The 24324-nt window shown below is 45.4% G+C and overlaps 2 protein-coding genes across 2 annotated transcripts in view; one reads left to right on the forward strand and one right to left on the reverse strand.

Moving 5' to 3' along the window:
• The window catches only part of LOC137650128 (zinc metalloproteinase nas-4-like), a 241460-nt gene that overhangs the window by 116144 nt on the left and 100992 nt on the right, over positions 1–24324 (forward strand). The window lies entirely within an intron of this gene.
• Positions 1–24324, reverse strand: part of Ppt2 (palmitoyl-protein thioesterase 2) — a 128714-nt gene that overhangs the window by 44822 nt on the left and 59568 nt on the right. The window contains exon 2 of the mRNA XM_068383366.1: positions 15461–15602. Coding sequence (XP_068239467.1) covers positions 15461–15602 — 142 coding nt within the window. The remainder of the gene's footprint in view (positions 1–15460; positions 15603–24324) is intronic.

Consider the following 24324-nt stretch of genomic DNA (forward strand, 5'->3'; position numbering starts at 1 on the left):
AGATCCACTCCCATGCAAGAGGTTTCCATAAGTCAACCCCCATTGCAGGTCTAATCGTTCCGCTGGTCCCATAGGGGCCAGAAAGTCCGGTTAATCGTTGCTTTGATTCCACCGGAACTTGGGCCGCCTAACAGGGAACTTATCCTGAGGCGACCGTTCGGGACTTACACGGGTCAATGAGGAAAGGAAACCCAGGAAACGTCCCAAGATAGGGCTGAAAGCTCTCCTTGACTGAAAAAAGATTCTGCGAATCTCCTCAGCCTTGCCACAGTCAACTGAAGGGAAAGGCTTGGAGGAGACAATATCATGGCTAGATATTCCAGATGTTGAGGTAGAACCAGAGAAGGCTCCTTGCGAATTACCATGATCCCTCGATCTTGGTAAAGTCCCGGAAGCTTGTCTCGGTGTTGAAGAAGATCGAACCCGAGACTACCAGAGTTGCCCAGACCTCCAAAAACCAAAGGAGGCGGACGCCTGCCCCTGAGTGGCCATGAGGAAAGCAGGGAGAGTTCTCTGGTGAAAACCTGCGATGCTGCAGCGGGATTGCCACACAGCATCTTAAACAGGTACATCTGTAGTCTAGGCTGAATTCCAAGTGCCTCCTGGAAGATGGATGGAATGGGACCCGGAAGTACCCGTCTTTCCAACAAGAAAGGATCGACTGAGGAAGCCGTCGACGACCCTATGGAGGACATTCTCCTGAAGCATGGCTCCCTCTGCCCAACGGGCAAACCTCTTGCCGACCCCATGGCATAGAGGCTCAGCGACAATGGAATCGCTGTCGGAGGAGGAGAGATGTTAAGAGCGAGGCGCGATATCCTTGGCTGATCACGGAGATCGTGCAGGAATTCTAGAGTTTGTGAACTCGGCCTCTCCCTCTGGATTATGCCTCCCCGGGAAAACTTCCCGTCCTACCTGTCCTTGACAGGAGGAGACCGCTATCGTACACCTTGTCTTATCTGCCGTAGCCGGTTCCGATAACCTAGGCTGTATGAAGAGGCGTCGGAGGGTTGCAGGGTCTGGAAGTAAGAGCCTTGGAGGAGTGAAAACGGGATTCGACTTCCTCCGCACAAACAGCTGTCCTTTTCTCTGTCTTTGGGGTCAAACAAGCTCTTCCCAAGGATGGAAGAGTGTCTGAGCTTGTCGACATCCACGGATGGGACTCCCAAGAGGAAGCCCTCGGTCACTGCGTCTAGATGCTCCAACATCGAGTTTGCCCGCAAGTTCGAAACTTGGCGACGGAACGCAAAGGTGCTATAGCCCGAGAGAAGGAAAGTGCCCGTGATCTTCCTGAAGCTTCCTTGTACCACTCCTCGGGTCGCAATCGGAAAGGGAAAGGCCTGGTAAGCCCCTTCCACGAAATGGTGAAAAGGAAGGGCTAACCCAGTCACCCTCCTGCCCCGCGGAGAAATCTCGAAAGAAAAACTCCCTGGCAAGACCCTTCCAGGGAACGATGGGGAGGAAGGGCTAAACCAAGTTCTGGAAAGAAGAATGTTGTTCAGACCTCCCTGAAGACTCTTCCCGCTCTTGCACGTGCCATGCTCTGCATTACGGGGTGAAGACCGTGTTCTGGAAGTACGCGCTCCAGAACACTCGTCAGGTTGCCCGTGTTGCGAAACCCCGACGGGAATCGCGGTCGCAATCGCCCTAGTGCTCGCGCTGGCGGTCGACATCCGATAGTGCGCAGGCGAGCGATGGCTCACTGGCGGAAATCGCGCGATGGAAAACCGTTGGTTCGCGAGCGGCCGAGAGGGCGAGCGTCGAGTGCAGGCGGCTGGGAGACCGATGGCGCGTCTTGGCGAGCAATAGTCCGTAGGCGCGTTGGCAAGCGACGGCGCGTTGGCAAGCGATGGCGCGTTGGCGAGCGGTGGTGCATTAAAAACGCTAGCGTGCAGGCAACGAATCGCGCGGGCGCGTAGGAGATCGCTGACTCGTAAGAGACTAGAGAAGGTCGTCGGCGAGAAGGCGAAGGAAAACTCCTTGCCTGCGCCCAGATCTGGTAGATCGTGGGCGAGAGGGCGAGCGTTAGCGCGCATTGCGCTAATCAGAAGGCGCGCAGGTGCATCAAGAAGGGGAGCGCTGATGCGTGCTGGCAGGCAGGCGATCGTGGGCGTTCAGGAAACCGCTGGCGCCCATGGCGCGTAGCAGGAAACGGCGCGCAGATGTGCGCTGGTGTACTGAAGAGAGCTGGCGCACAGAAGGACAAAAGTACAAGTGAGTGCTGGCGAGCAGGAAGAAGATCTACGGCGAGACTCAACTACCGGAGATCGTTCTACAAAAAACTGAAAAATTAACAAATACAATTAGATTCATAAACTAATTGAGACAAAATGTACGGTGTAGCAACCCCACCCACACGGGAAGGAAGTTACCCAGGACGTAGTAAAGGTAAAAGGTAGTAAAGGGTGAAAGACCTCAAGAGAGAGAGAGAGAGAGAGAGAGACCGTAGTCAAACTCGATCGCGACCCATGAAATTACACCGTGGTGGCCTAACTGCCGAGGGCTCCACGGAGATATCATACACTACACACACAAGCACGAACTCTGAAAAGGAAACTTACTGATTTCTATACTCAAATATATCCATAAACACAAAAATATGTTTACATATATAGCCTATTGAGTATAAGAAAAGTAAGTGATTAAGTAAAGACAAAACAAATTAGGGCTGCCAAGCGAGGACGAAGACAGGCATGACTGTACATCGTCCGAGCCAAAAGTGAAGTGGGACATTTCACCGGTGTGTGAGGGGGGGAGGGGTAGCAAGCTACCCCTACCCTACCCCTGCTAACTAGCGCAGGGGTAGTAAACCCTCGTTAAAATCTAATGGCTCGTCAATTTCAGCTACGCCGAAAGTAAACCCTATGTAAATAGCGTGGTTTGTATTTCGGTTACGGAACAAAAAAAAAAAAAAATCAACAAACATGGTAACAGAAACTTCTTGAATAACATCTTTAAAAAGTATTAGGTCAAGTAGAATTTTGATGGAAACCAACGTTCCTTTAGTTGCCACTGAATGGAACGCATCTGGAGTTGCCCACTGGGAACCAGATGTTCCTTGACAAGCTCGCCACTGATGTGCTTGCAGCCGAGGATGTTGAAGGAAGGGAAGTGCCACCTCCCGCAGACATGCTGAACAATTTTGTGATGGGAAGACTCTCTGCATATCATATCTCTCTCCATTCCGAGGTAAACTAACCATTGTCCGGGTGAGAGAACCGACATCTCTTGATTTACCACGATCCACAGATAGCGGCAGAATAAGAGAAGTCTGTGTCACAGAAGGAGAAGGGTCTCCACCGAGTCTCCCAATATAGGCCAATCATTTAGATAGTGTAAAAGACGTACATATTCTGTTACATGAGCCCAGACTGACACTAGGGTGAGTACCAATAGTGAATACTTGAGGTGCTCTCGACAGAGTGAAACAAAGACTCTTGAATTAGAAGACTGTTCTGTACTACAAATTGAAGGTACTTCTGAAGGAAGGATTGATCTGGAAGTTTGCATCCTTCAAATCTACTGTCATCCTAAACTTCAATGACCTGATCACCTGTCTAACCGTTGCTGTGGTCTCCATCTTGAATGAAATTTGCAGAACAAAATCATTCAACGCTACGAGGTCTATCACAGATCTCTAGCCTCCAGACACCTTCTCAACAAGAAAGAACAGACTGAAGATCTTGAGACCCATTGACGACCTCCTGGATAGCGCTCTTCTCTACCATGGTCTGGACTTCCCGTTGACCCTTGACGAGAGGAGGGAGTGAGAAGATGAACGAACACAGTAACCGTAACACAGTATATCTACTACCCACCATTCTGCCCTGTGATGTAAACCACCTACATCTGGGTTGCAGGCATCGCCCTCACCGGTGGTACTGTGGATAATTGCCCCCCCCCCCCCCCCCCCCCCTTTGCCGTCCTCCTCTTTGCTACTGCATCTACATCCTATGTTAGAAACAAGGCAAGACCTTTGACGAAGGAATTTCAGAGTTGTAGAATGTCTCTAGGAACAATCTCCCTCTGAAACTTGGAGGTCATGGCATCATGCCTCTTAAGGACCCAGTTGGCCCACTAGTTGGCACTTTGTTGAGTAAAGAACTCTACAGCCCTTGCCCTGTACCACGTTCTTGAAAGTCTTACGTTTTTGGGGGTTCATAAGGTCCTCAGTAACGGCAAGAAAATCGACAGCTGCCTGGAGGGTTGCCATGGCTGTGCTTTCCATGTTCAGAGTATCGGACGCTGCAATGGTAATTGGTTGGGAAGCTAAATGGTCTTCTGAAATGTCGTAAGCCAAAGCTGACAACGCAAGGTCAAGGGGCAAGGGAGAAAGAAATACCCCTTGTATCCCGTAATATTTTCTTTGACAAACAAAGGTCGGAGGAATAATCTTGGTAGATCTCCCTACCTAGAGAATCTCTCCTCACAGTCACCTGTTCATCAACCTTATACAGACCTTCTGAGGCCAGAATCAACCAGTGAAGCTTTAACATAGGTCTGTTGGCCTGGGGCCCTGCAAAGCCTATCAGTGGCCACCTTTCTCCCTTTTGGAAGATAACGAGGTGCCTGAACTGCAGGAACCTGCAGGAAGGTGGACTCCGATTCATCCTCTTTTGTGTCAGGGGCTGTTGGACAGGGCAGATGAGGGCAAGCACTGTCAGAGGTGTCCGAGTCATCGATCGAGTTTAATTCCTCACCCTCTGGCCCCGTTCCCAACTAGTGCCGAGGATGATCAAAATCCAAATAAGATTCCCTGTCTTCCCTCTGATAAAGGGAGCAGGAATTAAAGGGGCTCTCTCTACTGCCTTTCAGAGAGGGTGGCACATCTGAAGGCTGGACTACTTCCCTTGAAGTCCTGGGGTTCATATTCATATGGATAGCCTTATTCTATGGGACTGTTATCAGGTATTTACTCTCCCATCTTCCAAGGTAAACTGGGGTAGAAGGAAGGAGGCTAGCAGATGTTCTCCTATCCTTCAGACCCCTTGTGTCATGCTTAAGGGATTGTTACTAGTGTTGACAAGAACCTTTTACCTCATGCCTTTAGCCAAAGGAGTAGGAGAATGAGATACGGTCTCAATGGGCGAGGGACAAAATTCATCCATGTAAGAGATGTCCCTAGATCTTAAATCCCTATGGAGCCTAGGATGAAAGTGTCACCACGAGGAGGGGTCAACTGATGTTGACATCTATGATGTTTAGCCCAAATTAATTGGCATTATACCTAATTCCTCAAGTTGGGGGTTAGACTTCTGTGGTATCCAAGATCTTCCTTGGCTGTGTCATGGAAGTGCGAGGATTGCAAGTGGCAGTCTAGTCTGGAGCCCCACATTCCCTGGACCAGTCTTGGGTTTTATTGAACCTCAACCAAGATTCAGTTCCCTTGTGCTTCCTCAGAGACCTGTAGTTAGATGGCAAGTGCACGCGCTAGACACATGTAGAAAACTCAGGTGTTGTTTACCCGACTTGCTATAAGAGTCAGCTGAAGCCTAACGCATAGCAGGTGGGAGTGCTGTGGCAACAAGTGTTGCAGCAGCACGCACAGAGGTAGCATCCCGATGGATGACACATGTCACAGCACATCCCCTTCCCTCAGAGATGGGACTGAGATAAGAGCTAGGATATCTGGCACAGATAGACAGGTGCATTCAGTAGCATAAATGCTTTTGCATTCCAGCTCATACCCCCTAGTGAGTCAAGGGGGGGAGTGCACTTGCAGATGCATTTTAGGTGGTAGTAGTGAGAAAACTCCAAAGAGTAATGCTACTTTCAGCAGCAAGTGTTGCATGACTGCATTCCAGCTCCTAAAAATGAAGTGGGCACAAAGGATGGCTGCCTGGTAAGCTACGAACCTCCAGACACCCTTAGCTTATATTGTAATAGGCAAAAAGGAGAGAATAGATTTCTCATTAAAAAAAATCCCTTCATTTAAAAATAAAATGTCTTGATTCTGTTACTCTAGCTATGACAACATAATCCTATCATCAGTATTCATGACATCATAAGCATCATCATCACTAGTGTAAAATATAGCTCATAGAATTATGCAATGGATCAACAAAGATGACAAAGTAAAAAATATAAAACTACAATGATGTTGAGGAAAGTCAATTAAGTTTTGCTGGAATGACAAATTTGTAGATAATTTGTATTTTTCCTAACTATATAAACCTTAGCTACTTAATAGGGGTATTACTTTCGGCGTAGCTGAAATGACGAGCCATTAAAATTTAATGAGGGTTTTCTATCCACACTGCTAGTTAGCGGGGGTAGGCGAGGGTAGCTTGCTACCCCCCCCCCCACACACACCTGTGCTTGAGCTCACTTTGCTTGGAGGTAGGACTTCAAGGGGATAGGGCTGGCAGGCAAGTTTGATTAAATAGCTAAGGTTTGTACAGTTAGGGAAAATACAAATTATCTACAAATTTGTCATTTGTTCCGTAACTGACATACAAACCACGCTATTTAATAGGGGTGACTCACCCATTAGGAAGGGTGGATGTCCCAGCCATTACTGGCTTTTTTACTTTGCCCGGGGACTCGTTATTTGAGTGTGTCAGCACCCAAGAAACAAGGAGTCCCTGCACCTCGCTAGAACCTTGCTACGCAAGGACTGCCCCCTACGCAAGCTGTGTGTGAAGGCATAACGAAGTGTGACTCGTCCTAGGAAGTTGATCTGAAGTTCTTTAGATGGAAACATGTAGACTAGGACTTTCCCAATACCACCTAATCAGGGTACGGGAACCTGACAGTACAGTGAACCCTCGCTACTTCGCGGTTCGACCATCGCGGATTCACCACTTCGCGGGTTTTTTTCATAACCCATATATATATACATATCGCGGATTTTCCGGAAATTTTGAAAATACCGCGATATCTGAAGACCCCAAATACGATATTTCGTTACCTGTAATTCCATTAATACTGTAATTAGTAATATCTGCTCTTACTGATTGTTCATTGCATTACATATGACATATAATTCAGCACAGAAAGAAATAAAACATGAAAAGAGAATGTGATCATACGATAATTCAGTACTGTATACAGTACGTAGTAAAATTAAATCGAACATGAAACGCAAATCAGATGCAGTCATACCATATTAGAATGGTGTAAGGCTGTTGATGGCTACTAGTGTACTACAAATGTAATGGATGTGCTTCTTTTCCATGAATCTTTTTTTATGTATACGTACGTAGTACTGCATCCAATAATATTCTTTGTTGCAAAAAATCATATTTCGAATAAGCGTACGAGAGAGAGAGAGAGAGAGAGACATCCTACAACAAATGCGTAAAATAGCGTACGTAAAGCTGTATTATTATTATTGTTATTATTATTATTATTGTTGTTGTTATTGAAATTATTATTGTTATTATTATCATTATTATTATTATTACAGTATCATTATTTATTATTATTATTATTATTATTATTATTATTACAGTATCATTATTTATTATTATTATTATTATTATTACTGTACAGTATACTGTACGCAGGGTATCTTGTACTTTGAATTGGTAACCTACGTAGCATATAAGACGGGTTGTGATTGGTTCAAGCGCTGATAGATGACAAATCAGAACTCAAGTTTTGTTATCTAGCCTGTGATTGGTGTTTTGCCCGCATCTCCAACTTCCAGCATCTACGTTTTCGCGGTCACTTTGTCTCCCGCCGTATCGCTGTTTAGACGTTAAGTTATTGTGAACTTTAATCTGTGCTGTGCATGACTGTTTTAAGTTGAACTTTTTGTTGAACTTTCTGTTAAACCCTACTGTACAATGCCTCCCAAGCGTTCTGCTTCTATTAAGGCTGGTAGTGAGCCTAAACACCACCGAAAGATGATGACGATTGCTGAGAAGGTGACGCTTCTCGATATGTTAAAAGACGGTAGAAGTTACGCGGCCGCAGACCTCGAAGACCTGACGAAATCGGCCAGTGAAGAAGACAGTGAAACACAGGAAGAGATCCAAGAAAATATCGAAGAAACGGGCTTAACATTAGAACGGCTTGCCAAGCTCTGCGAAGGAGGTGAAAGAAATGTCGCAAGAGTGGGACGTGGATATGGTTCGTTCTATACAATTCTGCAACAAGATCGATGAACACATGACTCCCTACAGGATGCTCTTGCGAAAAAAGAAGCAGCGGCAGCAACTTCCAATCACAATGCCCTCGGAAAAAATAGAAGAAGTGTCTCAGGAAGAAGTTGAAGAGGTGTCCCAGGAAAAGACACCTCCGTCTGAAGAGACGTAAAATACTGTACTATCATTGGCTGCACAGTAGAAGACATCATCAGCTTCATCATCATCATTTCTACTGTGCAGCAAATTCATCGCCATCATCATTCAAGTTTTTCTTGAACTTCTTTCGTGGTGAGTACAGTAACAATCTTTATTTTTTACTTTAATATTCTAACATTTTAATATTTGTGCCTGTTTTAGTTTAGTACTGTATGCATTAAGTTAAAGGGAAGGTTATAAAAGTCTGAAGAGTATACATGTTGTAACCTATCATATTTTTTTTGTTTAAAATTTACATTTACGTACATAAAACAATCTCTCTCTCTCTCTCTCTCTCTCTCTCTCTCTCTCTCTCTCTCTCTCTCTCTCGTAAATTTTTTTCCTGCTTTGCTACGTACAGTATGTACTGTATGATTTTATATAGATACGATAAATAATATTTGTAATAACATATTTTCTAAAAGCTTTTACTGTAAATATCATTATTTATAACTTTCATCATGCGCGTTAAATGCCTTCTTTGTTTATTGAGCGTGGTTGTTTACTGAGCGTACTTTATGACGCCGTCGTTTCAGGCGGCGTCATAAAGAAAAACATTTCATTTAGAAGTCCTAAGAAAAATTAAGTAAAACATTGGTAGTAACAAAATCAACATACTGTAAAATCAATATAATCGATGCAAAAACTAACCTATACACAGATGTGTACAGTACACTAAATGCGTTTGTTTCTTCATTATGATCAGATAAACGTACACAAAACATTGGTTGCCATTTTTTATCGTGCTTTTTGGCGTGTTTAGGAAACGCATGATATAAAATCGCCTTTAATATTTGTGCCTGTTTTAGTTTAGGGTACTGTAGTACATGCATTAAGTGTTCTGTACATTAAAGGGTAGTTTGTTAACAGTACTACTGTACGTACAAGGGAAGGTTTTAAAAGTCTGAATATACATGTTAAATAAATAGGTAAATATGGTGTCAATACTTCGCGGATTTTCAACTATCGCGGTCGGGTCTGGAACCTATCTACCGCAATAAACGAGGGTTCACTGTATTAACTTAATACTAGGAACACAAGGAAACATGGTTTACCTGCAGTGGTTTGAGGTCAGCAATGCAGAGAACCCACGATGCTGCTTTCCCCAAGAGAGGGGATGATGAAGAAAAGAATAAGGGCCAGTCAAACCTTTTCATTCATGCAGACTAAAACCGGGTAACAATCCCCTCAACCTTCTGCTACTTGTCCAATAAGGAGCTTGAGGTATACAACCAGCTGTTGTGCAGCCACCACAGGGCCGATAGAGAACGTATCGAGCCTCGTGTGGGTCACGTCTTGCAGGTAGTGGGCTGTGAAGGTTGTCTGACGCTTCCACACCCCAGCTTGAAGGACCTGCGTCACTGAAAAATGCTTTTTGAAGGCCAGGGACGTAGCTACGCCCCTGACATCATGTGCTCTAGGGCGATGTGACGAAGGAGAGTCTGGATTCAGGGCCAGATGAATCACCCTACAAATCCATGCAGAGATGGTGTTCTTAGTTATCCTCCTCTTAGTCCTCCCTGTGCTAACGAATAAAGCTGGCACATGAGGACGAATTGCAGCTGTTCTTTTAAGATATAGCCTCAAACTCCTTACTAGACACAGTAGGAGATGGTCTGGGTCATCTGTTACAGAACGGAGACTAGAAATCTGGAAGGAGTCAAACCGAGGATCCGCTACTCCCGGATTCTGAGTCTTAGCAATAAACTCAGGGACGAATCTGAACGTTACCTCCCCCCATCCCCTTGAATGGGCGATGTCATACGAGAGACCATGAAGTTCGCTAACACGCTTGGCCGAAGCCAAAGCTAGTAGGAACACCGTCTTCCAGGTTAGGTGGCGATCTGATGCCTGGCGTAATGGTTCATAGGGAGGTCTCTTAAGAGACCCGAGAACTTGAACCACGTTCCATGGAGGAGGTCTCACTTCTGACTGAGGGCAGGTAAGTTCATAACTTCGTATGAGAAGGGAAAGTTCCAGCAAAGAAGAAATGTCCATTCCTTTCAGCCTGAAAGCTAGACTTAAGGCTGAGCGATAGCCTTTCACTGCCGAGACTGAAAGGCACATTTCTTCCCGCAAATACACGAGGAACTCCGCTATTGTTGGAATAGTGGCATCGAGTGGAGAGATACCCCTTCCACGACACCAACCACAGAAGACTTTCCTCTTTGCCTGGTAGACAGTTGCGGATGACTTTCGCAGATGTCCAAACATCCTGACCTCAACTTGTTGCGAAAATCCTCTCTCAGCGAGGAGATGCTGGATAGTCTCCAGGCGTGAAGTCGTAACGATGCTACAGCTTTGTGGAAGATGTTGGTATGTGGTTGTCTGAGTAGATCGTGTCGTGGAGGGAGTTCTCTCGGAAGTTCCGTTAGGAGTTGCAGAAGGTCCAGAAACAATTCCGCGTGATGCCATAGCGGAGCTATGAGGGTCATTGAAAGATTGACCGATGTTCTGGTCTTGTTGAGCACCCTCCTCATCAGACAGAACGGGGGAAAGGCGTAAACGTCAATGTTGTCCCACCGTTGTTGGAAGGCATCCTGTCCTTGACAGGAAAGGGCTTAGACACCACTGTCTTCGCTGCTGCTGTCGGTTTCGTGGTCTTGGTCGGACAGGACTGCTGGGGTGCTGGAGGCTTATAGGGCTTAGATGTCAAAGCCCTATGAAGGAGGGAGTCTTGGTGGAACTTCCTCCACCTCTCAGCAGCCTGTTCCACATCCTTAGGCTCATTCTAAGGAAGAATGCCTGAGCCTATTTATCTCGGTGCTAGGGACCTTCTGATGGAACCTCTCAGCCACCGCATCCCGACGTTTCAGGATGGTGTTTGCCCACAACTTCGAGACTTGGTGGGCCAGAAACTCGATCGTGCGAGTGCCTGAGAGGAGGAACACCTCCATAGCTTTCCTGGTACATTCTTTGGAGAAGTCCTCTGAGCGTATCAGGATACCTAAGGTCCCTAACCAGATATCCAGCCACGAAAAGGCTTGCATAGCACACTTCCCAACCTTCTCCTGGTTAAGGATCTAAGTTGCCGAGAATGATGGAGGGGAAGAGCTAAACAAGGCTCCTCCAAGATCTCGAAGTACCTCCTTTGCTGTACGCGAGGTGGGAGAAGCTTGTTGCCGGCACTGGAACGGTTGGAGGAGGACAACTCAGAGATCTGAACAGCGATCTTGTCCCTGGTACTCTTAACCCCGAGACTAGGGCAGGGCCGCACTGGTCTTAGGAGGCTTTTGAGTGCCAAATACGCGATCCAAGACCGTGTCTTTTCCCTCTCGAGGGAGGATCTCTGGGTTGGCAAAGCCATTGAGAGCCCTCATAAGAGTCAGAACCTGCCAAAATGCATGCTCTGACTCTTGTAGTTCTCCTTTGGATGTTGGACTTGCAGCGAAGTCTCCTGTCCCAAAAGGCTCTTCTTGGGGAGATTTGCGGACGTTCTCCGAGTGGCTAGCTGGCTCCGTCCTAAGTCTTGTCGAGGATTTTGGTACCGTCTTCGAGTCCTTCGACTCCTTTCTGGGAAGGATGTAGGACTCTAACATAGACGGTGGCAAGTTCCCTTCAGCCCCTACCCGAGAAGACTTTCCAACGCGAGGTGGGGTTTCCCTCATTGGTGCGATGGGGGAATGTCTAACCTCACGTGAATTCCCGTCCTCGTCCGACAGGGAGGGAGAAAAAGTCTGGGGCGGTGAAGGAACCTGCCTCGAAGGCTTGCGAGGAGTCAACTTAGTTCTCGGAGAAGTCACCGCATCCGGAACTCCTCTTTTTCTCTTCAGAGGGGTAGAAACAGCCAAGGATCTGTGACCTAACTCAGAGAGAACCGGCTTGAAAGCCTGGGCAACTGATCTGATTAGCGCACCAAACCATGGCTGTCGACTGACAGACACGCTGTCAGACAATCCCTCTGGAGGGACAGGGATCGACGGATCCCTGGGAGGAGTTTCCATAGGGGGGTTCCCCTGAAAAGAAGAAAAAGGGATCCTGGACATTATGCGCTTGCGGGGAGGGGAACGTGGCAATGGCGACCTTGCCGTGCGTTGTCCAGCAGCCTCGCGCGCGAGATGGTATTGACGCTCGCGCGGGGGCGCGTATTGGTGCTCGCGTGAAGGAGAATACCAGGGGTCGCGCACGGGAGACTGATGGCACGCCCGCTCGCGGAGGAGAATGCTGATGTGCGTGCGTGCATGCGTGCAGGCGATTGCGAGGAGAGTGATGGCGTGTAGGAGCGCGTGCGAGAGACTGTGGGCGCGCAGGAGACTGATCGCGCGCGCGTTGGCGCGCCGGATCAGGTCGTTGGGCGTGCGGGCGCGAGTTCGCGTGCCCAGTAGATGTCATAGGGCGCGCGCGCGCAGGAGAGATACCCCTGGCGCGCGGGCGCGCAGGAGAGATACCCCTGGCGCGCGGGTGCGCAGGAGAGATACCCCTGGCGCGCGGGCGCGCAGTTGGAGCCTGTGCGCGTGGGCGCGTGTCAGGATGGCGGCGTGCAGCTGCAGGAGAGAATGGGCGCGGGTGCGCGCGTATCCTCGTGGGAGTGAGAGGGTGACTGCGCGATGGTGAGCGCTGGCGCGCTGTAGACAGCAGTTGGCGCGTTGGCGAGCGCTGGCGCGTAGAAGTCTTCTTTGACTTCCCAACAGCGCCCAGATCCGAAGATCGTGGGCGCGCAGGAGAAATCGCTGTGCATGGGCGCTGGTGCGCGGGAGAGCACTGGCGCGTTGGAGAGTGCTGGCGCGCTGCGCAGGTGAGCGCTGGCGCACTACCTCAGGCAAAGCCTGGCGCGCAGGAGAACGTTGGCGTGCATGCTCATCATTAGCATGGCACGTAAGGGACGTATGCGCGCGATGGCGCATACGCCCTTGATGCCCCGTAATAGGGTTCGATGCCTGACGAGCATGTAAGTCAGGTTTTGTAGGCGCATAGCGCGCATCACCTCTCAGGAACGGTGACGGCAGGTCAACAGGTCTGTCGGGTGGAAGGTCGACGTGTCCTTTGAAAGGACGACCTTCCACCGAAGGGGATCGCGAACGATCCGCTGAGAGGTCCAGGACCATGGCAGGAACAGTCGGTGAATGCTGACGAGGCTCCTCTGCGGCGGACTGCAGCGGAGATGGTCAACCAAAGAGGCGCCTCCTCACCGCAGGTGAAGGAAAGCCTCTCTGGCGAAGAGGAAGGCGGGTCTTGCGACGGATACGCCCTCTGGGGGCCGTTGGATCAGCAAGCTGACCTTCTGCAGTCCTCCGAAGAGGAGTCTCTGTAAGTGAACTCCCCCGAGGGGTAGCAACACCAGCAGGAGAGACTGTTGGACTTAGTTTCTCCCTCGTTGGTTGAGCAGGGATGGGAGAAACTAAACCTTCAGCTGCTGCGGGATTTGAAGAGGCAGAGGTATTAGGAGATACCACATTGGATACCTCTGACACCACAACGTCGACAATCGACAGAGGATCAACCTCTGCCAAAGTCGGCGATTACTTGAATGACAGTGGCACCCAATCGGATGTAGTCAAGTAATGCTTCCTTGGAGGGAGAACCCTCGAGCCCCAAGGAAGACCAAAACTGCAATAGATGGGTTAATGACACATCCTCCCCTGGGAGGAGAGGTGGAGCACGCCATCTCTTGAACCCCGAGCTTGGAAAACAGAACCATGGTCTACGCTACCACTCGACAGTCTCTCGAAAGAGACCGATCGAGTGGGAGCTTCGGAGGAGGTTTGGGCCACGGAAGAAGAGTCCTTGGGTTTTTCACCTTTCAAAGAAACCTTCGAAGGAGAAAGATCCCGCCTGGACTTCTTACGTCGCCGAGAAAACCTCTCCCACTGGGAGATAGACCACTCCCTACACTCACCATACTTGTTATTACTGTCACACCGTTGACCTCTACAGTAAGGGCAAAGGGTGTGAGGGTCTGTCTCGACCGCCGACATGAATGTTCCGCAGGGGCGGTTGGGCAATCCAGGATAGGTGTGCATAATCGCAGAGGCCAACTTCACACACAAACCTGTCAAAGAGAAAGCAAAAAAGCATTAATGTCTGCCAAAGAGCGGCGAGGATGAAAGAGGACACGTCCATCCACCATCCGAGCCGAGAGCAAAGCGAGCTCAAGCACAGGTGTGTGTGTGTGAGGGGGGGGGGGGCTGTTAGCAAGCTATCCTCCCCTACCACCGCTAACTAGCGGTGTGGGTAGTAATTTTAATGGCTCGTCATTTTAGCTACGCCGAATGTAATACCCCTATTAAATAGCGTGGTTTGTATGTCAGTTACGGAATAAATAACTTTTAAACTAAATCCTAAAACTTCCTGTAACTTCTAAACTCAATTCTAAACTAAAAATTTTAGCTACTCAACTGGATCAAAATTATCATAGCCTAACTCTATACCAAGGATTGGCTAAGAGAAAAAGAATTAAATTCAAATTGTGATCTGCCATTATTGTACACAGGAACTATCTCTAACCTACTGTTATTATGATTACCTTGTTTATTACGCAGATTATAGGCTACTCCATCTGAACTTTGGTTAGAATAGCAATCTGCATAAGACTGTAAACTTGCCATGCCAGCATACAGCTGTGTGCTAAAACATGGATGAAGGCCTAAAAACCTGGTATATCTAAAAATATGGCTTTAGTAAAATTTGGAGTCTTATCTGGAGATAACCCTAATCTCAACAAAATTCATGAAACTACTGTGTCAATACCAATGATAAGGGCTGATAAATCCAAAATATTTACTTAACACAAAAAAATCAAAGAAACTTCTTAAGTGACTATAAGATAATGAAAGGTTGAGGAATTAGGGATGACTGGAGCCATGCTAAAGACAAGATTAAAAGAAAAAAAAATGGATGAGGTGGTGGATCATCCTATCTTTCCGAGGGTACCTTATTCTAACTTATCAACTTCTGTTTTGGAATTCATCCATCAGTTTGCACCACATTATTTTTTCTTTTCTTTAGCAGATATATTTAGAAAAATACTAAAATTTGCAATTGCATAGGAACAAAACCTTACACAAATAATGTACAAGATAAGAGAGAATATTTATCATAAGTGTAGAAACATTTCTGCAGTTCCATGGTAGGGAAATGTAAATGTTTAACTGGTTAAAATCTGCTACAATAACAATGACAGTGAAAACTTATTTATATAAAGATACAGTAAGTTATAAATAAATATACTATACCTATTAAAATAATGCCATTCTCAGCTTTCTGCATGATGGGTAATATCTTAGCATAAAATGTTTTTACTTGATACCACAGTGGAGCTAGACTCTTCCACCCATGAAGCAAGTCAATGACATGAACCTCTGTTCCAGGATGCTCCTGAAAATAACATTAAATTTTAGTCACAATAAAACAAACAGAGAAGTATACTACAGACTGTACTATTTAGGTCATAATACATAACCTTTACCATTACAAGGTAAAAGAAAGTTTCACCTATGCAGACCACTATACAAAAAGAAATTTTACAGAAAGCGTAGCACACGGTATTGACGAGCTTAACCCATATAAAAATGATAAGTGCAGGCTTAGGTCTGGACCTTGATGAAATCAGATAATACCCATCAGACTGGCTTACGATATCACCCTGAATAATCCCTGGAGGAATTTAGGGGTTGAGAGAGAAAAGTTTTGTTTTTGTATTAAGTTCATGAAGTTCTCATTTCATAGAGATTACCCTTGGTACTCGAAGGTAAGCTTCATAAAAAATGTCCTTATCTGCATAAGTTACCATATTTACATAAATTTTAAAACTTTGCAAAACAAATTCTCTAGTAACATTAAAATATCAATAACTAAATTTTGCATACTGTACCTAGTTATAAGTTACTGCTTAACAAACATTTCTCTCCCCAGTAATGGACAATATACTGTACCACTCACTGTTTATAAAAAAGAAGTTGGAAGGAATGGAATATGAATCTCAACAGAGAAGGGCGAAAAATGATATTTTCATAATAAAATTAATTTTTGAACATACTTACCCACTGGTTATATAAGAATGGCTAAAGTCCGTGGACGCCCGGCAGAAAATTCAAAATCTTGTGGCAATCGCAGATATGCCAGGTGTATACTAGCGCCCTTGCGGTAGACACGCCAAACTAATCCAACCAATTTAGACCTTCCATGCCCCTTGGTCTCTAGAGGGGAGGGGGGTGGGATTATAACTTATATAACCAGCAGGTAAGTATGTTCAAAAATTTTTTTATGAAAATATCATTTTTAAACAAAACTTACCCGCTGGTTATATAAGAATGGCTGATTGACACCCTTGGTGGTGGGTCAGAGACAGTAAGGTAATTGGAAATTCACTTAAGAGTTACACATAAGAAACTTAAGAGGTTCGTACCTGATAAGGAGCAGACTTCAATGGTTCTCTGCCTCATTCTGTCTGCTATCCTTAGGAGATCTAGCGGTCCTCCCAGGGGGCTGATGATCTCTAGCAGCTTTCAAACGGTGCCATAACCTATAACTTGACAGGACCGCAACTAATAAAACCCTGGCGATTCCAAGTCCCGCACCCTCTCTATTGCTTTTTTCTCCAGCAAGAGAGACATCTGAAGCCGCATGGCCTGCCTCTTTGGTCCTTCCTGTATTTGGGAGAGAGACCCACAGGATCTGTGGTTAAAGGAGGCTTTGAGAAGAATGGTATTTTGTATCCTTCCTTCAAAACAAGAACGAACCAAGGGTCCGCTCCTCTTTCTCTCAGGCCTGCCAGAAGTAATTTAGCCTGGCTCCTACTGCTGCTTGAAGGAGAGGACAGTCAAACTCTGCCTCGACTGGACTTAGCTCCTCTTTTCTTGGACTTCTTCCCATCGAGCTTGAAGTTACTTCTCCCGGCAGCCTTACCACGAAAGGACTGAGCAGACTGCGAAAATGACTTAGCTTCCTTTGTTTTACGGGAAGGGAAAGATGTAGGCAACACCTTCCTAGCTGTCTTGGCCACCAAATCATGAGTAGCCTTCTGAGTCAATGCAGCAGCAACTTCCCTTACTAAATCTTGCGGGAATAGAGCAGAAGATAGTGGAGCAAAAAGCAACTCCGATCTCTGAAAGGGAGTGACTCCCACGGAGAGGAAAGAACACAACGTTGCCCTCTTCTTCACAACTTCTGCTGTGAACAGGGCAGCCAATTCGTTAGAACCATCTCTAACTGCCTTGTCCATACATGACATATGTTGGATAAGGTTACTAGTGTCAGTGCCCTTCATTTCCGCTACGTTTCTACCCAAGGCTCCCAGAGACTAGTCCAGAAAATTAAACACAATTCGAAAGCCGTTACCTTTCAAGAGATAGTTGAACTCCGACATTGACCACCACACTTTAATTTTCCTCATAGCTAGTCGACGAGAAGAGTCTACTAGGCTCGAGAAATCCCCCGCTCGAGAAATCCCCCTGGGCAGAAGCAGGCACTCACAAGCCTAGGACCTCTCCTGTCTCATACCAAACGCTCGATTTGTCGGCTAGTTTGGCAGGAGGAAAAACGAAACACGTCTTGCCAAGAGCTTTCTTTGAATCCAGCCACACTCCCATTAATTTCAACGCTCTCTTAGAAGAGGGAGAGAGAACCATTTTCGTGAATAACGAAGTTCTTGTTGCTTTACCAAGGGTAAATTCCAAAGCAGGAGAACGCGGAGCAACAGGAGTAAAATGGTCTGGGAATAACTCTGTAAAGACCAGCATTAACTTCTCGAGGTCCACCGAATGTTGAGGCGGCTTATCCTCTTCTCCCTCTGAAATATCATCCAACTGTTCCTCCTGAGAGAAAACCTCATGTGGCTCTTCCTCCGACAATTCAGCTGCTGCAGTCGCGCCTTGTTCAGAGAGGCGGCGTTCCTGTGCAGGCACGTTAGCGTTGACATGGGCGCGCTTGCGCTGTTCAATATTCCCATCCGTCTGACAATCACTAGCCTTGCGTTTGTCGTCACGATCGGTTTGTGAAATAACATCCAACTGACGCGAGGCGACTACAGTCGACTGATGTGTAGCGTCACGGATTGATTGGCGTGAGGAGTCATGGATTGACAGCCAAGTGCCGTCGCGGGTAGACTGACGTGCGGTGTCATGGGTAGTATCTGGCTGGCGCTGACGCTCCGCCGCGTCATGGCGCGTAACGTCTGCCTGCCGCTGACGCTGACGCTCCGCCGCGTAATGGGTTGACTGGCGTGTGTTGTCACACTGACACATAGCGTCTGCTTGTCGCTGACGCTCCGTATCGCATCCGCTTCCGTCCTGCCGCTTAGCGGCCCGCCCTGTTACTTGACGAACGTCGTCACGTTTGGAAGACTGACGATCGGCCATATGCGCGATTGATTGATGTTGAGAAGCAGAACTCCGACGAGATGCATCCACCTCAACCTGCCGTTGAACACTGCGAGAACACTGGGAGATCGCCTGTGCGATAACGCGTCAGTACCGGCGACAACAGGCCGCCTGTGCGACAACGGGTCTAAAACGGAAGACTGACGCCCAGCCGCACTGCCAACCGCAGGCCGATAAGACTGCAAAAGCAACGAGAGTTGCTGCTTCATGCCCAACAACATACCACCATTTGGGATCATCTTGAGGTGATATTTGCGCCGCTTCTTCCAACGCAAATTCGCCTTCCTCATCGCTTCCAAACCGCTCCCCACTTTTGGGAGACGAGCACCAGTCTGATGGAAGCGGCGGAGCATGAACTGTAACAGCTCTGAATCTGACTGTATCAAACCTTTATCCATTTCTGAACCCACGCCAGAGCGTTTCGAAGGCGAACACTCGTCAAGGGACCGAAAACGCTCCGGTGTATCCCAATGACTACAGCCTGGCTGTTGCGGGGAGGAATCGCGCCGTTGTTCCACCGCATGCGCTTTCCTCTAAGTGGTCTAGAGGTTTGACGCCACACCTCATCACGTGAGCCTTCATCCGAAGGAGATAAAGCACTAACCTCACCTTTCCTGCGGTGAGGGTGAGCGACCTGTGATACGACAGCAGGAACGTCTGCACGATTGATGACGCCTTTCGCTCCCTTTCGCCGTTCGACATAACTTCTCCCATGGGTTCGGGAGCTTGACAGAGGTCTTAGGCTAGGCGAACGACAGGATCGCGCAGACGCACCATCCACAACACTGAACACATTAGTCGAACTTTTCACACTTGATCGGTCGCCTGTGTGACAACTTTTAAGTAAACTAATATCAGACATACAGTAATTTGCTTTTTGTCCGCCGCTAACGATTCAACTCTCACACCAAAAGCTTGAATAGCGGACAACATATCCTTCATCGCACGTTCTTTCGGTTCCTGATCTACCACTACGGGGGAAGGAATAGGATCAATGACATCGGATACAGGTAATTCTACAGAACGAGAAGAACTGCATCTAATCCTGTCTCTCTAATTTCTGAGTAAAGCGCTCATAAACTAACCACGCACTTTCGGTTAAAGAATAACATTCTTCACACCGATCCCCAAAAGTACAAGATTTACCCCTACATTTTACACAAATTGTATGTGGATCAACAGAAGCCTTAGGAAGGCGAGTATGACAATCTTTAATACACTTCCTATATTCAGGGTAGGGGTCGGCCATTTTGAGAAGTTACGAGAGAGAACAAAACAATAACAAGGGTCAAAACTAACCAAATAAACCCAAAACAATAAAGATTTCAAGAAAATATGAAAGAGAAATCACTAATACGAAAGCCCAAAACAAAAAGACAGTGTACATCACCAAATAAATCGTCCAAATCAAAGTACAGTAAGTTCCGAGGGAATTTCAATCGTTCTAGCCAGTATGGCGGCAGAAAAGGTCTGAATTGATTGGATTAGTTCGGCCTGTCTACCGCAAGGGCGCTAATATACACCTGGCATATCTGCGATTGCCGCAAGATTTTGAATTTTCTGCCGGGCGTCCAGGGACTTTAGCCATTCTTATATAACCAGCGGGTAAGTTTTATGTTTAAAAAGTGAAAATAATAATGTAAAAGTTGAAAAAGTGGCAAAATATACTTTAAATCTCATCAGAGAGGAGGGGAAAAGTTAAAATATTAAGGATGGAAGAGTGGTGGAGGAAATGTAAAAGATACAAAAGGGAGCAAAGTATACTTTCCAAAATATGAATGTACTGTAGATAACTAATATTCAATATATACAGTACTGGAATGACTGTGACAATAGTTAAAAAAACTCTTCTGAATGAAAATGAGCAGGGTAATGAGAGCATTGCAAAGGGACCTATAGAATAAGTAATAACTAAAGCGAGTTTAGGGGCCCGGCCAGCAAGCCAATATATGGGGTATGGGACGAAAAACACAAAATTCTGAAAAATTTCAATGAGCTTCACATGGCAATGGAGAATGCGTATACAGAATACTTTGTCAAAATTCCTCTTTCTTTTATATTTACAGGGTAATTAGTAAAAGTAACTCGATAAGCTAAAAACATTGATCCCTACAAGAAAAGGCAGTATTTCTTCTGTTATTGTAAATTTTGATAATTATTACATTTAAATATAAAACAAATTGTGAGCGATAGCATCTGTACAGATTCCATGAGTCACAAGACAGGAAGTTATGATTACACCCTTCAGTGCTAGCACACACCTCAGAGAGAGTACACGTTTAAGTTTGACCTCTGACATTCACTCACTTTTACGTCTGTTTTTCTTGGTTTCAACAAGAATTTCATGTCAAAGAGGAAAAGACAATTTCAACATCTCACTAGCATAAGAAAGAATAAAAGTCGCTTTAATAAGAGTTCAGAAGGGGGTAATATCGGCGATATTAGCAGAGTTAGTGAAGGAGAGAGAGTGTTGTGGATGAAGGAAGCATGATATTGAGCAAAGGGATCTTCATTTATGATTAATTTATAATAAATAACATTGCTTTGGTTTATTAATATCCAAAAAGGAACATAAAATTCAAAATAATCATGATTTCTTAATATTGTCTATTTAAAAGAAAAACTTTGAATGCTATCTTAAAACTATATATATATTGACCTTAAAATTCTAACTTCTCCCTTAGTTTTACAGATATAGCATTGAAATTTGGTATATAACTTAGGACATTATAAAAATCAAATTGAGCCCTTTTTTTTTATTTTTTTTTCTTACTTTTTTTCCCTGAATAATAGTTTACTTTTTTTAACCATAATGAAAATATTCATATCTAGCAAAAAAATTACCTTTGAAAAAGAAAAAAAAAATATTTGACTGGAGGTCTACATCAGGTCTGTATAAAGTAGTAATCCCAGGTCTTAATATCAAGTATCAAGGGAGGAGATAGAATTTGAAAAACATTAATTTTCAGGATAAATCAACCTGGTTTCGCAAAACCAAAGGTCAGAGGCAAAAATCCTATGCAGTTTGGATATACCCTAAGTCGCCTTTTTAAGCGATATATGAATGTCAAAGTCCTGTCCTTAAAAAACGGCATTAGCCAGCCAGCCCCTTGATAGCCCTTCGGGAATATGAAATATGGTAAAGCTCCTGACAACAAGCAATTTATTAAAAGCAGCAGGAGAGCTGGTTATCCAAGAGGTTTAAAAAATACAGTAAATGAAAACCTGGCAAAGAATATCATAGGCCCAGAATATTGGGTAAAGAACCTTACAATAATCATAGATATAGTATTATACTATACAGTACACAGCAATGTTGAAATTGTGATAAAGCTATAGTAACAGTAAGAGATCAAAGTCATTTTTTTGTGGACAGTGCAACTGGCTCTTTCATTCTAGCGAGCTTTACCATGGTGAAGTGATATGAACATCAAGTGTTTCGTATTATAGTACAGTATTAATATATTCAATACATCATCAAGATACTGTATCAGGCAATACAAAAACAAGGTATTCTTGCTTGCATTAGGGAGAATTTATGTGAGGGCTTCAAGTCTGATCAAAATCGCCATTCACCTTTATACTATACTTATTATATACCCTTATAATGCAAAGAATAACCAATGCCTGAGATAAGAGCAGTTACTTGTCAAATAAGAGTTTAAAGTTAGACTATTTGTTATGCTTCAACAATAGGGCCTATGAAAAAGTGTCTTAAGGACCTATGTGTGCAATCTTTAAGGTAGTGTTCCGTAAAAGTAGTTTGTCTTTTCCAGATTCTTGCTTTTAGAATTTGTGCTACCGAGTGGTTTTAGTGGAACACTTAGGTTGCAGAAAGTCCACATATATCATGTCCTCGAGGGGGGCCCCTGAGAGATGCTTACCCTGAGGATTTATAGGTTCTCGTGATAGTTTCTCTCAACCAGAAAGAAATGGTGTTTCTGGAACTTTCTTTTTTTGGAGAGGTCAGTGCTCACAAACAAATTGGAGATTCTTGGACTAGGATATTGTGTCCTCTTCAAATTTACATACTACTCTTTGTAACATGTCATCCGGGTCGTAAGTTACCTCTTCAAGAGACAAGATCGTGAAAGAGTCAAATCTGATGTCATTATCACCTGGATTTTGAGTTTTGGCCAAAATTCAGGAACAAAGGACAAAGATAGTTCTCTCCACCCCTTGCTAAGGCAAGGGGGAAGACAGTTTTTAAGATATGGTCTCTGTCTAAGGATTTATGCATATTTTTAAGGCCCTTAGGACTTCGGAATTTAGATTAATGAATTTTTTTGAAAAACATTTAAACATTTTAAGCAAAAAATTAAATATTTAGTCATTAAAAGTTTTTCAAACCTTATCCGTTTAATAGGACAACAGTATGATTTCAGTAACACCAGAAACTGTTAGAATTTATAACAAGGTGTATGTAGTTACTGGTGGGTGGCGGGGAAAGCCCCGTCCCCCTGCCAGCTCACCGAGTAACTACTTTGACCTTCATCTAGGTCTTGTGTAGGATGGATAAGGCAGGAAGTATGACTTGAAGGATGCAGTTTGCATAGTTAGGAAAAATACAAATTGTTTTAAAAAATTTGTGATTTGTTTTTTTGATACTACAAACCTTCATCCTTTAATAAATATATTTTTTGGGGTGTGGGAAGCTCCTACAGTATGGGCAAACTGGCTGGTTTAAAATCCTGAGATGTCAGAACACTCAGACCTGAGGAGGAGCAAGAGTATCGACTCCAATCCACCTCCTATGACCTGAAATTTTCATTTCTAAGCTAGGCTTCTGTCATTTCAGCATATCTTCAAGAATGAACTTTTATCCCTATGGGACATTCCCATATGTCTCTCTGATCCCTGAGCTTCCCTGATAAGTTTTCCAGAAAAGGGTGACTTCTCCAACCAGTTTGCAGAGGCGCACGAGTTAAGAGCTCCTTCCCCACATATACGTATCAAGAAGGCTGCTCGTCGTTCCCGTTCTTCACGAGATGAGGGTCGACAATCACGATTATCTATCACTTCTCCAAAGGCAGGATCTTCTCTGAATTTACGATCTTTGCAAGGCGAACGATCCCCAAATGCTCAAAATGATCTTAAAAAACTGTTTCTTGACTCCACCTTTATCCAGGTTTTCCAATGTACCCGGAACGCCTGGGGGATGAACCCCTCTTCTCCCCCAAAGGGTAAAAAGGCGGCCATTGACCATCTTTGTCAGGCTCCAGGTAGCTCTAAGCCTCGTTTGGAACTTGTGTGGTCTATTTTAGCCACGGGAGCACTAGACAAATTTGACTCACAGGTTTCTGCGAGGAGGAATCATCTGAGGCAGTAGTCTTCCTGCCTCATTCCTTCAGCATTTGTCTGGGAGAGGAAGCAAAATCGGGGCTATAAGAGCCCCTCCTTTGCTTCTAACGGTGGAACCTGAAGTAGCGAAGTTGACACCATGAGTCTTGGCAGATCGACTGGCCTCGTCTTCATTATCATTCTCGGTAGCAGAAGCCTCTTCTATGGAGGCTAGAGCTAGGCTCATTCCAAGTGGCACCTTATTTGGACCACTGATCCGGAGCAGTTGGCTATTTAGCCAACAATGAAGATCTCGCAGATCTTGACAAGAAACAAAACATGAGGGATGTGGTGCTTAAGGGCACAAGAGCCATTCAATTCCTAATGCAACCAATGACCCAGAGGTCCTACTCGATCCTCAAATGCCAAGACACCTTACA

This window comes from Palaemon carinicauda, chromosome 1 (assembly GCF_036898095.1).
Source record: "Palaemon carinicauda isolate YSFRI2023 chromosome 1, ASM3689809v2, whole genome shotgun sequence".
NCBI lineage: Eukaryota > Metazoa > Arthropoda > Malacostraca > Decapoda > Palaemonidae > Palaemon > Palaemon carinicauda.